The sequence below is a fragment of the Gallus gallus genome, chromosome 2, assembly GCF_016699485.2.
Source record: "Gallus gallus isolate bGalGal1 chromosome 2, bGalGal1.mat.broiler.GRCg7b, whole genome shotgun sequence".
Taxonomy (NCBI): domain Eukaryota; kingdom Metazoa; phylum Chordata; class Aves; order Galliformes; family Phasianidae; genus Gallus; species Gallus gallus.
Window position 1 is genome coordinate 46195888 of NC_052533.1, and position 17773 is coordinate 46213660.

Here is a 17773-nt window from a genome sequence, read left to right on the forward strand (position 1 = left end):
ATAAATACTCATTGCTAACACATCAAATACCCACACAACTGTGACTGCATGTTGATTATGACAATAGCCAGCTTTCATAGAAACAGAATCATAGAATCGTTTGAGTTGTAAGGGACCCTCGTAAGGTCATTTAGTCCAACTCCCCTCCAATGAACAGGGACACTTATAGCTAGATCGGGTTGCTGAGAGCTCCATCCAGCCTGACCTTAAATGTCTCCAAGAATGGGACATCCACCACTTCTCTGGACAACCTGTTCCAGTGCCTCTCCAACTGTACTGTAAAAAATTTCTTCCTTATATCCTGTCTAAATCTCTCCCTTTTAAGTTTGAAACCATTTCTCCTTGTCCTGTCACAACAGACCCTGATAAAGAGTCTGTTCCCTTCTTTCCCATAGCTGCCCTTCAGATACTGAAAGGCTACTATCAGGTCTCCCTGAAGCCTTCCCTTCTCCAGGCTGAACAGCCCCAACTCTCAGCCTGTCCTCATAGGAGCCATCCCTTGGATCATTTTTGTAACCCTCCTCTGGATGCACTCCAACAGGTCCATGCCTCTCCTGCGCTGAGGACTCCACATGTGCACGCAGTATTCCAGATGAGTTCTCATCAGTGCAGAATAGAGGGGCAGGATCACCTCCCTTGACCTTTTGACCACGCTTCTTTTGATACAGCTCAGGATGGGGTTGGCTTTCTGAGCTGAATTGGCACATTGCTGGCTCATGTCTAGCTTTCTACCCACCAGAATCCCAAGTCATTTTCAACAGGCCTGTGTTTAATCCTTTCATCCCTCAGCTTAAATTGATAGCGGAGGTTGCTGCAACCCATGTACATGACCTTGCACTTGACTTTGTTGAACCTCATGAGATTCTCTTGGACTCACTGCTTGAGCCTGTCTAGGTCTCTCTGGATAGCATACCGTCTCTCAGGCATGTCAGCCATAGTTTGGTGTAATCTGCAAACTTGCTGAGGGTGCACTCAATCCCACTGTTGGTGTCACTGATGAAGATATCAAAGAGCACTGGTTACAGTACTGATCCCTGAGGGACACTGTTTTGTCACTGATTTCCACCTGGGCACTGAGCCATTGACCACCACTCTCTGGGTAAGATCTCATGACCAGTTCCTTGTTCACTGAACAGTCCACTCATCAAATCCATATCTTACCAATTTGGAGAGAAGGGTGTTGTGGGGAGTTGTGTCAGTGACCTTACTGAGGTCCAGATAGATTACATCAGTGGCTTTTCCCTTGCCCATTGGTGCAGGTACACCACCATAGAAGGTCACTAGGTCAGTCAGGCAGGACCTGCCCTGAAGCTATGCTGGTTGTCTTGTATCATCTTCCATGTTCCTTAGAGTAGGTTCCAGGAGAACCTCTTCCATGATCTTCCCTGACACAGAAGTGAGGCCAACAGTTCAGTAGTTCCCTGGGTCATTGTTTTTGCCCTTCTTAAAAATAGGTGTGATGTTGCCCTTTTTGCAGTCACCAGGGACTTCACCTGACTGTCACAACTTTTCAAATATCATTGAGAGTGGCTTGGTGACTACACCAGCCTGTTCCCTCAGGACTCTAGAATGCATCTCACTGGGACCCATAGACTTGTGGATATCTCGTTTCTGCAAGTGGTCACAAATCTGATTTTTGCTTACAGTGGGAGGAGCACTGCTTCCCCAGCTCCATCTTCCAAACCACTCACTCGAGAGGTATGTGAAGAGCAGCTGCAAGTGAAGACTGAGGCAAAATAGTTGTTGAGTAGCTCAGCCCTCTCTTTGTCCATTGTTATTAGCCTGCCTGTGTTGCTCACTACAGGGTGGTATGCCTTCTTGGACTTTCCTTTTGGTTGATGTAACTGAGAGACTTTTCCTCTTTGCACCCTTTGCCAAGCCCAATTTCAGATGGGGCTTGGCCTTTCTGACCCCATCCCTACACAGCCTAGCAGCATCCCTATACTCTTCCCAGTTACCTGTTCCTGCTTCAACCACCTACTCATTTTCTTCTTGCTCTCCAGTTTGAACAGCAGGTCCTGGTTCATCCATGCTGGTCTCTTGCCTTCCTTTCCTGACTTCGTACACCTGGAAAAGGAGAGCTCTTGTTCCCGAAGGAAAGTTTCCTTAAAGATCTGCCAGCTCTGCTTTCTAGCTTCCATTTTGCAGTAGGCTTTCAAAAAAGACTTACTACAGTGCACCACACTGTTCCTAGAGCCTAACATGGAGGACATCTATAAAATGGAAAGGGGCACAAAAGCAGGCTGTGTGTTAAGTCTAAAATAGCAACACTAACAACAGCAAAATTGTTCTTCTGTTTAAAATGAATAATTCACCTGGGGGCTAGTGGAAATAATGCCAGCTTCAGCTGATCTGGCATGTACAGAAGCAATAATTTTGTTCAGGTTATTGAATCACACATTAGCCTGTGGCACTGCATCTTACTTTACTAAGGAAAGGGCGGTCAGGCACTGGAATGGGCTGCCCAGAGAGGTGGTGGAGTCACCAACCCTGGTGGCGTTCAAAGAGCGTTTGGATGTTGTGTTGAGGGATATGGTTTAGCGACAACCATTGGTGATGGGTGAATGATTGGACTGGATGATCCTGTGCGTCTTTTCCAACCTTAGTGATTCTATGATTCTATGATTCTATCTGTAGTTCCTCAGAGACCCTTACTGAAAAATAACATCACAGCTGGGTCGCTCACTGCGGTCCTCTGCAGTAGCATGGCAAATGAAGAAGTGAGCCAGTACCTTGCCACATGAACCACTCCAGCCACAGGGGCATCACAGCTTTTGTCCATCGCACAGCTTTTGTTGAAAGAGCTGAAAGTTTTTTACACTGTAGTCTACTACTGTAGAAGCATGTGATTTAATCTATGAACTCACTGAGGAAACAGTTTACATTGATTAGGGTGTCTTTACTGTCTAAGAACAGTTATAAAATTACTACACCATAAAAACTCATTTGCAGGTTCATGAGCACTGAGAGATTTTTTTTTCTGGGCCCACTTACAGGCTGTGCCTGTGTCAGGATAGCTTCAGCTTTATGACTGTGTTATTGCTTCTAATCACTATCTTTAGCTCTATCTGCATAACCTGGCAGACAATGTCCTGGCTTTCTTTCTGTTTCCTGTTTCTGTCAGTCAGATGTACTTTCTGCTGAGCCTGTTCTGATGCACACAAGAAATCTCAGAATTCATGTGATATCAAAGTGCTTGGTTTTAAAATTCCACTGAGATTGCCTCAGGGGAGGAAAATACCTCCTGGTTTGTTCTTTAATATATAGTCCATTTGTTCATTAGAGCATTTGTCTGATTGTCACTGAAGTTCTGGCACACTGCATTTTCTGTTTTGCAAAAGTTAGCAGGGGCAAGCCAACAGTTTTGATCTTTGCTATGGTACTACAGAACACGGATAGATTTTTCAAGGCCCTGTCTGCCTCCTTTTCGCCTTTTGAGAACACAATATCCAGGGCATGTATTTGTTAACTGGAGCTTGTAATGGAATAGATTAATGATTTGATTGTCATGATATAAGGCCCAATTTTGAAAGCGCATTATTAACTTTAAGCACTAATACTCTCATTCAAGTCAGTCATTATTCCTTTGCTTAAGTACTTAGTTGAAGTGAGTCCTGAATATGAGGCAGCCCTGTGCTATAAAATTGATTCCCTGAATGCCTCTCTGCCCCAAGGGCTTAGCTGCTTTGCTAGCAGAACCAACACAGAGAAATTATATATACTGTGCACAATGAGAATTAATAGCACAGCTTGATGTGACAGCTGCCTGAGAGAATGACCAGCAGGAGAAAGGTTTCAAAGTGAAACTGAAAACTAACAAGCCAATGAACCTTACAACTTTTTGTGGTCAAGCCCAGTGAACTGATGAAAGTTGCAGCCTCTGAGAGCAAAGTCCTGTAGAGTGCAGGGTGAGAAGCTGTCAGACTACGCTGGGGCTGAGGGCAGCTGCTCTCGGCCTCATGGCCCTCAGAGCTCTGCTCATGTGGCAAGGAACCCCAGCAGTGAGAACACGTGACTGCAAGGGAGGAAATGCCTCCTGCAAAGGACATGGTGGAAATCAGCTTATCTGCACCAAAGCTAGAGCTGCAAAAGCCAAAGCAGGTTTCAGAGGTTCTCAGTTATAGGCCCCTAACGCCATCAGGGTATAGGTAGGCTTGATGACAGGCTGGTGTGAAAGTGTAGAGGAGGATTCTGGTTGCTTTTTTTGTTTGTTTGCTTTGTGAGCTCTTTCCTGGTTCACAATTCTGCTTGCTTGTTCCAGAGTGGAGAGTTTTGGTGAATTCTGGGCAGGGATGATGCAAACATCTCTCACTCCCCCTGGCCCTCCACTACTTCCCCTCCCCTCCACAGTGAAAGCATTTACAAGGGAATACAGAGTCCAAACTTCTGGAAAAATCTAAGGTTGTCTCTCTGCCTCAGTGGCCTAAATTGAGGAAATGGAAGTCTGCTTTAAAGAGGGAAGAAGATGTGGTATTATTTTCCTCCCAAAGAGCAAAGTGTGAGAGTTTGAATTAGCTAAGACTGTCCTGCATTTTAGAGAGTGTTCACATGGGCAGCTTTCCCATATCTGTCCCTCAGTTTATATCTGAGTTATCTTGTCATAGAAACCAGAGGAAGAGCTCAATCCCCTCACTGTATAAATAGAGTGGCAGAGCTATCCCAGGGAAAATGCCTCCAGAAGATCTCTTTGTACAGATTATTTTGTCCTGTAAAGACTGCAGAATTTCAGCAAAGTTTTTTGTGCTTGGGATGAAGAAAAATGCCAAAACTTGTTCCACAGCCTCACTACCTTTCTACCACTGAGCAGTGGCCAACTGCACTACCAGAGACCTTTCTCTTGCAGCATCTCACCAGGCATGGGTACAAAGCCCTGTGCCTATGAGATCCTGCCAGTCAAAGACCTGGATGGGAATGGTTCTTTCTGTCCAAGTCCCTCATATCCTGTATGACAGCCTTGAGCTTCTTTATGCCCAAACGCCCTGTCAAAAATGGGAAATTGAGATCCATTTAACAATTGAAGTAATAAATTAACATTTTCATTATCATTTTATTGCTTTGTTAGAGCTTGGTATAAGGACTTTTTCTACAAGCCCATCTCAAAATCTCGAAAAAAAAAATAGCATTAAACACATAAGAGATAGCTCACTCTGAGGTCTGTCAGACATGAAGAATTTGGGAGAGGACATTATATGGTCTACCTGAGTATCTCAGCTCTGTATCCAGCTCAATACATCCAGGTCCATTTCCTCTACACAGTCTTCCAGCCACTCTGCCCCAAGCCTGTAGAGTTGCCTGGGGTTGTTGTGGCCAAAGTGCAGGACCCGGCATTTGGTCTTGTCGAACCTCATCCCATTGGCTTCAGCCCAGCTATCCAGCCTATCCAGATCCCTCTGTAGGGCCTCACTACCCTCAGGCAGATTGACACTTCCAGCCAACTTGGTGTCATCTGCGAACTTACTGAGGGTGCACTCAATGCCCTCATCCAGGTCATCAATAAAGATATTGACATGACACAGTGTTTAATGCAAATCAACAGATTTTCCTGTGCAAACATCTTTTTATGGGAACATACTGTTTTCAGATGTGACCTTATCTACAGAGACTAAAAAGGGCAAAGACAGATCTCAGCAAGATGGTTTTTAAATTTCATGCAGAAAACAATCAGCCTCTCAGTGAAAACAGACGTTTCAAGAGGTAAATGGTGTTTGAACAGGTGTGGTCATTACTGTGTCTTCCAAAAAAAGTGAAAAGCAAACAACTTTTAGAGCATTTAGCATAATAACATTGTGAGGTGGACATTTTCTGGCATTACCTAGGCCTGAACATAACCACATGTACTTCCCAGTACACTAAGAAATTGGAAAAACACTATTTCTTTAAGATTTTGTCCAGTTCCTTTTTTCTTGTTAGGCTAAAATAAATGTGAGATAAGATTGTTCCCTCTAAATTTTAGTGCACCTACTTTCTGGTTAAGTCAGACAATAAAAAGTGTAGAAAGAGATTAATGTGAAAAACTGTTTTGGGGTGTTCATCAAAACATTTCATCAGTCAAAAATGGGATTAAGCTGGTGTTAACTTAAAAAAAAAGAAAAGTTATTTTATTATTAAAGCAAAACTGAACAAAACAAACACCCTAGGTGGGGGAGGGAGTAGAGCAAAAGGTGTAACATGAAATCTGAATTTAGATTTCAGTGTTCATAGTCCTTCCTTGCTCTTATTCATGTAACCAGAATGCTCACCCATGTTGTGATCCTTCACCTGTCCCTGTGATTTTGTAGTTTTCAGGCATTGTCTGTGTCTCGAAGGATGGAGATGAAAAATGAAGATCTGGGCTCCACTTTTACAGAAGTCAAGAGCGATCTGGAGTGCAAAACAAGCAGTGTAAGGCATTACAGGTTGTAGGGGGCTTCTTATGTATCTGTGGCCAAGGACATGCAAATTGTTGTAGTTCCTGCAGCCAATTCATGGCGAGGCCATGATCAAGTTGCTTGTATTGTAAAAAGTCTTATTTATGTGCTTTCCACATGTGCTCTCCAAACATCCAAACAACTAAAGGTAACCTGAAAATATGACCAAAATATACTTTAAAGTATTTGAGAGATATTTAAGATTTGACTTACCTTGAAAACAGCCTTCATCTTTCTAGTATCACTGCATGACTCTTCTTGTTATCTTAATATTTCAGGCATCTTTTGAAAAGGAAATTATGTCCTTGATTGAAAGTGTACCTAAAATGGCAGTTTCTGCAGTGACACATCTTCAGATATTTTTACATTTTGGTTTCATTGTATTTCTTAACTAAGTCTCACAGGAAATCTTTATCATTTTTAACAAAAGCATAAATTTACGAATAATCAAGAACCCTTGAATAAAGAGAATGGAGAGGAAAAAAAAAAAACTACTTCCCACTGCATTGTTTCTTCTTCATACATATTTGACTTTTATTTTCAGATTTCGGAATTGTGGGTGTATATACTTACTGAGAGTCAACAGGTTTCGTGTTTGGAGGGCAGATATCATTTCAGCGTAAGTGATCAAATAACATATCTTGCTATTAATCATTTGATAAAATCTGTAGTATGCACACTTTATGTTTTGACTTGATGCACAGAAATGTTCAAGCCAAGACATCATTATTTCCTAAGGGCTGTTTAACTTGCAAAAGAATATATTTTCAGGGGAAGAAAGCAGGTGAAAGATACCCTGATTAGTGATAAAACCAGAAGTAAACTGTGGTATGCAGGGTTCTTAACCAGGATGGCATTTGGTACGCTGGGTATTTTTCACACGGAAGGAAAAATCCTGTTCCTCATCTAAAGTCTTGCAGTTTAGATACATGCACAAGAGTACTTGAGACCAGAATTGCTGCTATTGGTAAAAAGAAGCAAGAGGCCTCTTTTTTTTTTCTGTTTAGCTGGCTGTTCTGTCAGTTCCTACGTGTAACTGCAGTATGGAAACACTTGTCAGCTGAATGCGTGAATAGGCACACATGCACACTTCCTCTATCTTCCTTTGACAGTAACACATTCACAAATAACTGCCACAGGAATTATTTGATTTATCATTTTCTAAGCAGAGTTAACATTAAGAAAGCCTACAGATAGTCAGTGAGACGTGCAGAGCTTACAGTACAGTTTGCGTTCGGTTTCCCATCTCACCAAACCCAAAACTTCTCCCTCTGTCTCACTTTGCCCTACCTCATCCACTCCTACCCTTTTTCCTTTGACAGATACGTTTTCAGGAGCTGATGAAAATGATGGAAGAAATGGAAAAGGCCATTATAAAGGTACCAAAATTCCCTTATAAGAAAAGAAATAGTCACGAGTTATAAAGAAGAGTGTGAGAGTCAACTGTAAGATTATTAACAACTGTAAGTTTGGACTTCCATCAGAGCACTGAAGACCATGTCAGTGTAGCTCTGTAATGCTTAACTCTGTCAAGACGTAGGCCCAACAAAGATTTTGCTGGCTGTAAATGCCATGACAAAAAAAAACCCACAACATTGCTGTGCTGAAAACCTGGCTTTCAGATGAGTCGGAGTAACTTTATGACTTACTGAGTCTTCGTGGTCTCTTCCAAAGCTGTCCAAAGTGCATCACTAATTAGTTGTTCCTGTGTCGTAAAGAGATGCATATGTTATGCTTTCATGAGTATCAGGGCATTTTGTGGGCATAATAACGACCCATTCCAGTAGCTTTCTTCTCCTATTTTGACTATGAGCAAATACAAACACTTGGGTAGCTAATATCTTGGTTTGTCCCTCCAGTGAAAGGGGCATTGGATTTCTGAACATGAAGCTGGGATTTGAATCAGCCTCCTGGAAATAAAATCCTCTATATTCCATCAGTCATCATAAAACTTTAAAAAAGCACAGCAGTAAACAACATAGGCTGTTTTGACTTATAAATGCCTTTTCCTGTCTCCCCTTTTTGACTGGCTGATAGTTTCTTATTGCTCAGTATGAATAAATGAGATTATTTTTCCCCAGCAAAACAATTAGGTACAAGCACTTGTCATAACAAGGTCTCCAGCAAAGTTTTGAAATGGTGCATGTGTCTGTGATTTCATGATAAGGTACAGAAGAGCAAATCTTTTACTTTGGAGGGGCCTCCATAAACCAAACTAACTTGATTTGTGAGACAGCAGAGCCATGAGATCACAGAATAATGCAGATGGGAAGGGACCTCGTGCTCAAAGCTCAATCCAAAGTGCTCAGGGTTGTATCCAGATGAGTCTGCAAAACCTCCAAGGATGAGGCCAACACAATCTCTAGATCATCTGAATAACTAACTTGGGGGTATTCTCTGATCTCACTCCAGCTCAGTGACATCCATCATGTGTTGAGAGTGACGCAATGTCCACATGTTGTCTAACTAGTGCCAAATAGGGATGGATAATCTCTCCCTGCAACCTATGGGCCATGCTTCTGTCTATAAAGGCTGCTGGCTGCCATTGCTGCTGGGGCATTCAGGTGGCTCACACTCAGCTCCCTACTGACTATGCCCAGGCCTTTTCTGTGCTGTTGCCCTCCTGAGGGTACTTTTATGATCAGGGCATTCTGCATCTCACCAGCTACTGAGTCCACAATCAGTGTGTTTCTATTAGTTTCCACTGATAATGGAAAATAAATCATCCCACTGCCTGCTTCTGCATAGAACCTCTGGGGTCTGCTAAAATAGTTATCCTCTCTCAAAGCACTTGTGTCAGCATGGACATTGGCTTCAGCTTCTGCCTTCTGTCCTGTTTCCTGTTTTTACCAAACATTTCACTTCTACAAATTTCTCTTCACTGCTGATATCAGCCACAACTTCTAGGATTGAAAAGTCTGTCAAACATACATTGTGTTCACATAATCCTCACTTCTGCTGAATATTGGATTAATAGAAAGTCCTTGGCTTTAGCTTTTTACTAGCATCTATTTAAATTTGAAAGTTTAGCCAGTGCTACTGCTTTAAAGTTAATGCTTTTTTTCCCAACAAGTCATATTTAATTTTGTTGTTCTCTAGGAAAAAAATGGAATATTGGAAGAAAGTAAACAAATCATAGAACATGACAAACTCATGAAGGTAAAACAACCCATTACATATCATAGCACCTGCTCTTTCTTCGTTTAGATCAGTATCGTTCAGTGACAGCCTTTTACGAAATTAATTACAAGGCTGTCAAACAGTGAAGCAATAGAGTGAAATACAGTACAGGTAAGCGTGCAGGGAGTCAGTCTGCTGGTAGCTTCAGGAACACAAAAATAATGGAAATCCGAGAAACTGTATTTTAAAAGTTTTGTAGTCCACAGCCTGCAAACGAGCAAGCAAACCTTTAAAGTCAGTAAGCTTATGTTATCTGGAACATAAGTCATCGAGAAAGTTGCTCTAAGACAAACTAATACTGTGAGGGCAGATTCCTTTAGATTTCTATAACAACCAGTTTGGGAGAGGAGAATATAGTATTTTCAAGGGCAGCGCTGATGCTGATCTCATGCTAATAAGCTGTGACTTGACTTTTATTATGCAACAGACTAATGGACTAATATTTTTTCCTTTTCTTTCAAACTTCTAAGGGCATGCAGAAAAAAATATACCAATTCTTAAGAGTGGAAAGCCTTAAACAAGTTGAGATGTAAGTATTAATAATGCCTTCTATTCTGGGTTTATTATTCTATAGTATCCATAATATTTCCACATCAGCCATACGTGAAGCATGTGCTGTAAGTTAATGTTGTTACACAGCATCAAACAAATTCCTCAGATTTATGTAGAATAGCTTCTTCTTCTGTCACCTAATCATCCAACCAAATAAATGCGAATGAAATTTAGATGTGAAAAGTCTCATCACACTCTCATCAGACACCAGGAGCAGTTTATCTTTTCCTCAGAAAATAAAAGTTGAGGGGCATATCCTGGATATTTATTTCAATTCTCTTTCTTTATAACCTGCACCAGGTTCCTATTATTAATTTGTGGAAGAAAAAGCAAAAGCAACAACTCGAACAGGAGCTGCAGATTCTGCAACCACACAGTTATTATCAGAGCAACTGCTCTCTTCTGTTGGCCAGAGTTCAAGTGCCATTAAAACCATGGCCCCTTACCTCACTGCTGGACTGTAGTTTCCTATATGTAACAAGTCATATAAAACCTCTGAATTTCAAAACACCACATGCTCACAGCATGATTGAAATACAAAGACCGTCCCAAGCACTGAGCTTTTCACTCTCACTCTTCCCTTTCTCCAGTGTTCTGCAGTTCAGAAACCCTCTAAACTCAGTAAACACAAGGGATTAAGTATTCCTTCTGGCAATCACTCCCAAATTAAGCACAAAGTATGAAGTGTTGGCACTAAGTATGAGCCCTGCTTAAAAAGTCCTCTTCCAGTCATGTGAAGTGAGTCAGGACTCAGTTTTGTGTTCTCTATGTTCTGAAGAGCCATGTAATGACATTATGCATGCACCACATGAACTGTAACAACAAAGACTGAAATACAATTTAAAGTTTAAAATTAGAGTTTTGGAGGTGGTTTTTCATCTCCTGAGCTGTTTGCACTGGTAGGGCTACTCAACAACTAATGGGCAGTATGCAGCCTCTACTTTTATTTATAGTAGTGTCTCCATCAGGCAAAGTTGGAGGGCATCATAAAAAAAAATACCAGATCCTTTTTGCCAACTTGCTGCCATTTTAGTATAAGTTTGATGTTATTGATACAGCAGTACTAATGCTCTCCTGCAATATAATAATCAAAAAAACATTAGCTCCACGGCATTGGTATCTACTTTTATGGCTGTGTGGGTTTTTCGAATTGCACAGTTTTGCTTATTATCCAAGAGTGGATGAGCCATATTGTTCCATACAGTAATTCCTATTAATTACTACAAAAGTCAAGGAGTTTATAAACACTGTTCTAGGAGTTTATAAACACATAAGAGACAATATCTCAATAAAGAAATCTGAGACTGTCTGTAAATTATTGTATAACAAGCAGCAGGAAAATATGTAGTACAGCAGCCCTGAAATGACTCTGAGCACAACTAAGAAGATGGAAATCACTGCTGCTTTTTCTGATTTCAAGAAAATTTCAAATCAATTCAAGAGAGAGGTCTTAGGAGCAGAAAGCAGGTAAAAAAGAAGGGGAGATGAAAATGAATACACAAGATAAAAGGCATGGAGTTTGGTGGAAGAAGTCTGAGCAGTCTGACTGACAAAAAACAAAATCATCAATTCAGGCCATTAGCACAGTCAGCTGATATTGCTTGATCTGGAAGTTCAGCATGTGCCTCTCTTCGTTTCTACTTTTGCTCCTGAGGATTGACTCTGATCTGGGAATCCTTACTGCTTCCCCACTGCCCAGATGGCTGTTGGAGAGAAATGTTTTTTGGAATTTGACTGCCCCTGACACCATGCTCTTAAAGGCTTTGCCCGTAACTGGACGAAGTGGAATAGAGAGATCATGATCAACATGAAACACAATATGTAGTTTAAGAAAAGAAGAATCTAGTTCAACCTAGACACATAAGATTTAAGATGGAGAGAAATGGAAGGGAGGGAGAAATAAAACGTTTCTTATGAAGTTCTCAAACTGCTTGGCTTTGTCATCAAGCTAGACTTTCTTTACACATTTGCTGCAACATTTTTTATGAAATTGTCTTTGAAATGAAAATCAAAAAGAAGCATCTCTTAGGTTGCAGCTTCTCTTCTTGCCATAGTTTTATTGTCTTCATTAATGAGCACTGCTTGCACAGAGTTCAGCTAACTGCAATTTCTATTGGTGTTTCTTTTTGCTTAGCAGCCAACAAGGTGAGAAGGTGGATGACTGCTCTAGCTCGTCCACTCAGAAAATACCCATGGTGAAACAGGTAAGAGAGAAGTGAACTACTCACATTACACCTGTGCTTTCTTTGTTCCAAGAGGAAAACCTTGTTTCTTCAAGGTTTTCAGCATGGGTGGCTCATCTCAGCCCGTGTCTCAGGCTCATCACTCCTCACTCAGTTTTGTTAGTTAGCGTCACATCTGTAATTCTTCCGTATTTGCACTGCACATGAGAAAGCTTCATTTAGAAGTGACTCATGTCTCTTTTTCCCCTTTCTAGACCCAGAAATCAATGAGTGGCTACCCAAAAAAAGTTTATTCCTGTACTAGGTAGGTGATACGTTCTTGCATATTTGTTTAGTTACACCTGGAGCAGAGCACTGTGGAGCTGACATTAATCTAATGCTGGAACATCATGGCAGATATGGCACAAGCAGGGGAGAGAAATGTATTCCAGTTGTAGAGCTGTGCAAACACAATGGAGCAGGAAACTGAAGTAATGGGGTGCAAACTCTGTTCTGGCCCTTGAGTATTTTCAACTATGAATCTGCCAGCTCTAAAAATGCAGCACCTAACTGCATGCAGGCAATTTTCTCCTTCTTCCTTCACCACTGAGGAAGAAAGGAAGACTTAAGGTTTGAACATTTTGTTCTCTCCTTCTGGGTGCTCCACTATCAGCCTTCCACTAAACCACTTTTCTGCAGCACTTCCCCAACCAGATAGATCGTGACAGCAGCTGTTCATGGAAACCATTCTTCTTTCATCTGCCTGGATCAAAGTAATATGGACTTCCTGTGCACCAGAGCAAGTGATGCCGTCCCTCTATATTCTTATTCTTGGCAGAAGGTGGTTTGAGGAAAAGGAGCTTTTTATAGATGAATTTTTCAGTTAGTTATTTTGTTGTCTGCATAGAACTGCTGTTGAAGGTGCTTATATATAGTATTTCATGAAAGCTGTTGGTATTAGTGTCAACATCCATAGTTTGTTTGCTATGTCCCCTTCCATCACTCCAGAGCTCACAGGAATGTCTTCAGATACATTTACCTTCCTGTGATGATCTTATGAAAGGAAAACAACCTTCAGTTTGCTTATATATGGTAGGAAGATTTAGGATGGATCTTACAGGTAGTCATCATTGATCAACTGTTGTTTCCAACCCTGGGAGCAGAGAAGTCTTTTCACTGCTGCATAACCGAAGCTTCCGGCTCACTTCATTTGTGGGGATGCATTTCCATTTAAATCCGTGCATTTTATTGTCAGGAAACTGTTTCTAATAATACAGGGCATTCACCTGTTAAAATAATATTCCAAAAGGAACAGGTAGAAACAAGTAGGGTTTCTTTGAACAAAACAATGGAGAAGCTATATTAACCGAGAACATTGCTAGGTTCAAAATGAATGCTACACATTTCACATATGACCTCAGGCAAATTTCTTCCCTCTGGGCTTCAGTTTCCCACATGTAAAATTACAGTAGTTTTCATTTTCTTCATTTGGGTCCTCCTCACATGCTCACATCGCAAAACCTTCTGTCATTAAGTATTAAACCCTTGCTAGTGATGGACTCTGTAGTAATATTGCTGACAACAGGAAGGAAGGAGTCTGCTTTGATCAGGGCAAAGAAATACAAGATTAGATACACCAGTAGGATTTAATTGTAATAGAGCTGTTATGCAGTGTCTCTACTTTTAATCTGTGCTTTTGTCTTGTAGGAACTGTCTGTGGCTCTTTGGCAGGTCCTTAAAACTATCCATCCGCTGTTCCATTGGAGTGCTCTTGTATTATAAGTGTTTACCTGATTTGGTCTGGCTATGTCATCAAATGAATAGCATCTTCCAGCAGTACCTAACTTGTGAACATCCTTTCTAATGATAGAAGATAAATTCTGGACTGGCCTCTAGTGTGGTTGCTGTATTGCTTCCTCAAAGACATCATAGAATGGCCTGGGTTGAAAAGGACCACAATGATCATCGAGTTTCAACCCCCCTGCTATGTGCAGGGTCACCAGCCACTAGACCAGGCTGCCCAGAGCCACATCCAGCCTGGCCTTGAATGCCTACAGGGATGGGGCAACCACAACCTCCTTGGGCAACCTGTTCCAGTGTGTCACCACCCTCTGTGTGAAAAACTTCCTCCTAATATCTAACCTAAACCTCCTCTGTCACAGTTTAAGACCATTCCCCCTTATCCTATCACTATCCACCCTTGTAAACAGCCATTTGCCCTCCTGTTTATATGCTCCCTTCAAGTACTAGAAGGCTGCAATGAAGTCTCCCTAGAGCCTTCTCTTCTCCAAGCTAAACAAGCCCAGTTCCCTCAACCTTTTCTCACAGGAGAGGTGCTCCAGCCCTCTGATCATCTTAGTGGTCCTCCTCTGGACCCATTCCAAGAGCTCCACGTCATTCCTGTACTGGGGGCCCCAGGCCTGGACGCAGTACTCCAGATGGGACCTCACAAGAGCCGAGTAGACGGGCACAATCACCTCCCTCTCCCTGCTGGCCATCCCTTTTTTAATGGAGCCCAGAACACAGTTGGCCTTCTGGGCTGCAAGCGCACACTGCTGGCTCATGTGCAGCTTCTCATCTACCGGGATGCCCAAGTCCTTCTCTGCAGGGCTGCTCTCAAGAAGATCTTCCCCCATTTTGTTTAAATACCTGGGATTGCCCTGACCCAAGTGCAGCACCCTGCACTTGGCCTTATTGAACCTCATTAGGTTTTCATGGGCCCACTTCTCCAGCCTGTCCAGGTCCCTCTGGATGGCTTTCCTTCCTTCCAACGTATCGACTGCACTGCTCAGCTTGGTGTCATCCGCAATCATGCTGAGGGTGCACTCAATACCATTGTCTATGTCATTGATAAAGAGCATCAGTCCCAAGAACGACCCCTGTGGGACATTGCTTGTGACCGACCTCCACCCTGACACCATACCATTGATCACAACCCTTTGGCTGCATCCAGCCAGCCAATTCCTAATCCACTGAACAGTGCATCCTTCAAATCCACACCTCTCCAATTTAGAGAGAAGGATGTGGTGAGGGACCATGTCAAAGGCCTTGCAGAAGTCCAGGTAGATGATATCCATCGCCCTTCCCCCATCCACCGAAGTCATCACTCCATCATAGAAGGCCACCAGATTGGTCAGGCACGATCTGTCCTTGGTGAAGCTGTGCTGGCTGTCTCAAATCTCCTCTTCATCTCGTATGTGCCTTAACATAGCATCTATGAGGATCTGCTCCATGATCTTCCCAGGCACAGAGGTGAAGCTCACTGGCCTGTAGTTCCCTGGATCTTCCTTTCTCCCTTTCTTCAAAATGGGAGTAATGTTTCCCTTTTTCCAGTCACCAGGGACTTCACCAGGCAACCATGATTTTTCAAATATGATGGAGAGTGGCTCGGCAACCACATCAGCCATCTCTTTCAGAACCCTGGGATGGATATCATCCAGCCCCATGGACTTCTGCATGTTCAGTTTCATGAGAAGGACTTGGACTTGTTCCACTGTTACAGTGGGACAGAAACCACTCACCACAACCTCACCTAGGCTCATGGTTCTGGCAGACACGGAAAGCCTAACCACCCATGAAGACTGAGGAAAAGCACTCATTGAGTACCTCAGTTTTTTCTATGTCTGAGGAAGCTAGCTCCCCATCACCTTTCATCAGAGGGGAAACACTCTCCTTGGCCTGTCTCCTCCTGCCTATGTACCGGTAGAACCCCTTCTTGTTATCTTTCACATCCCTCACCAAGTTCAGCTCCATCTGCACCTTGGCTTTCCTAATCCTATCTCTACACACACAGACAACAGCCCTGTATTCCTTCCAGGCTACACAACCCTGCTTCCACTTTCTGTACATTTCCATCTTTTCTCTCAGTTTAAGCTGCAGGTCCTTGCACAGCCATGACGGTCGCCTGCCTCCCCTGCTTGACTTCTGTTGGGAGATGGAGAGCCATTGTGCTTTCAGACAGGTGTCCTTAAAGAGCTGCCAGCTCTGTTCTGTACCCATGGCCTTAAGGACAGTTTCCCAGGGGATCCCACTCAGCAGTTCCTTGAGCAGCCAGAATTTTGCTCTCCTAAAGCACAGGGTCCTAGCTCTGCTTTTAGCCAGGGCTGCATTCTTCAAGATCACAAACTCCACCAAGGCATGGTCACTACAGCCCAGGCTGCCTCCAGTCTTAACCTCTCTAATCCTCTCCTCTGCATTAGTGAGCACCAGGTCCAGTAAGGCTTCACCTCGGGTTGGTCCATCTATTACCTGGACCAGGAAGTTGTCCTCAACAGACTCTAGGAGTCTCCTGGATTGTCGGCCACCCACCATACCACTATCCCAGCAGATATTTGGATGGTTGAAATCCCCCATCAGGACAAGAGCCAGTGAGCGTGACACCTCCTGCAGCTGAAGCAAGAAGGCCTCCTCCTGATCAGGTGGTCTGTAGCAGACCCCAGCCACTAGATGCCTTTTGCTGGACCGATCCTTTATTTTTACCCACAAGCTCTCGATCTGATCGTGGCTGTTCCTCATACACAGCTCAGTGATAAACCTCGCTCAATAATAAAGCTGTTGTGAGTGCTAAAATCATTTGAAAATGTCTGCGTGAACTATATTAGACCCTCAGAGGAAGAAACTTAAGTACTGCACATCTCAAGAAGAGAATGTGCTTAAGTGCATTCACTTGTGTGCATTCAGTCTGTTTGGGGTGGATCCGAGATGTAAAAATTGCTTCAGCTTCCACGTTCTGATTGCCCTCCAATCCCTAACAGTCCTGCCCCCATCAGCACAGGCATGAGTGTAGGAAATCTGTAATTAAATCTAGATAGGTTTTTCTGTTGATGCAAATTGAAATGACCCCATTATAAGTGGTGCAGTGATAATTGATAGGAGCTGAAAATTTGTTCTTAAAAAATGCTTCTTGCAGACAAGCAACCACCTTACTGCCTAACCACAGCAGACCTGCAAATGGCTGCTCTTGTACATACACGACTGTATCACTGCACTGTCATGAAGGATATGAGGGTGCCACGTTTGCCTACAATAGAGGTTCTATCTGCAGTCTGTGGCAAGCCCGGGTGTGCTTTGGTGGTGTCTGTCTTACACAAATCATGTGTGTGACAAGATTTCATATTTCAAATGTGTGCATGTTTCCTGTGTGCTCCACTGAGCGGTTAGGCCAGTCCCATCCACCAGAGCACGCAGGAGGCTTCAATCATGCTCAAGTCTCTCTTTTCCTGCAGGACAGTTCTTTGTGGATGCTTAAAGAAGACTTCAGTAGAACTGTCCTTCTCAGCTTGGCTCCCTAAGGATCCTCTATGTCCTAATTTTCACTCCATAGAAGGATATTGTGCAGCCTCTGTCCTGGTTTTGTAAAGGATATTTCAGTGCTTCAGCATCAGCCCGTGTCACTGTCTCCAAGTATGGCCGACAGCAAGGTTTCCCTGCATCCTCCTGGCTCACCACTCACCGCCTGTGTGATAGCAGTGG

General features: G+C 42.9%; 1 protein-coding gene across 1 annotated transcript in view; it reads left to right on the top strand.

The window, feature by feature from the left end:
- LOC420734 overlaps positions 1–14191 on the top strand; it is a 56563-nt gene extending 42372 nt beyond the window's left edge. Inside the window, exons 2-9 of the mRNA XM_025147538.3 lie at positions 6279–6381; positions 6952–7026; positions 7730–7786; positions 9507–9566; positions 10058–10116; positions 12274–12343; positions 12577–12626; positions 14009–14191. Coding sequence (XP_025003306.2) covers positions 6307–6381; positions 6952–7026; positions 7730–7786; positions 9507–9566; positions 10058–10116; positions 12274–12343; positions 12577–12626; positions 14009–14165 — 603 coding nt within the window. The 5' untranslated portion in view covers positions 6279–6306 and the 3' untranslated portion in view covers positions 14166–14191. The remainder of the gene's footprint in view (positions 1–6278; positions 6382–6951; positions 7027–7729; positions 7787–9506; positions 9567–10057; positions 10117–12273; positions 12344–12576; positions 12627–14008) is intronic.
- The last annotated feature ends 3582 nt before the right edge of the window (positions 14192–17773 follow it).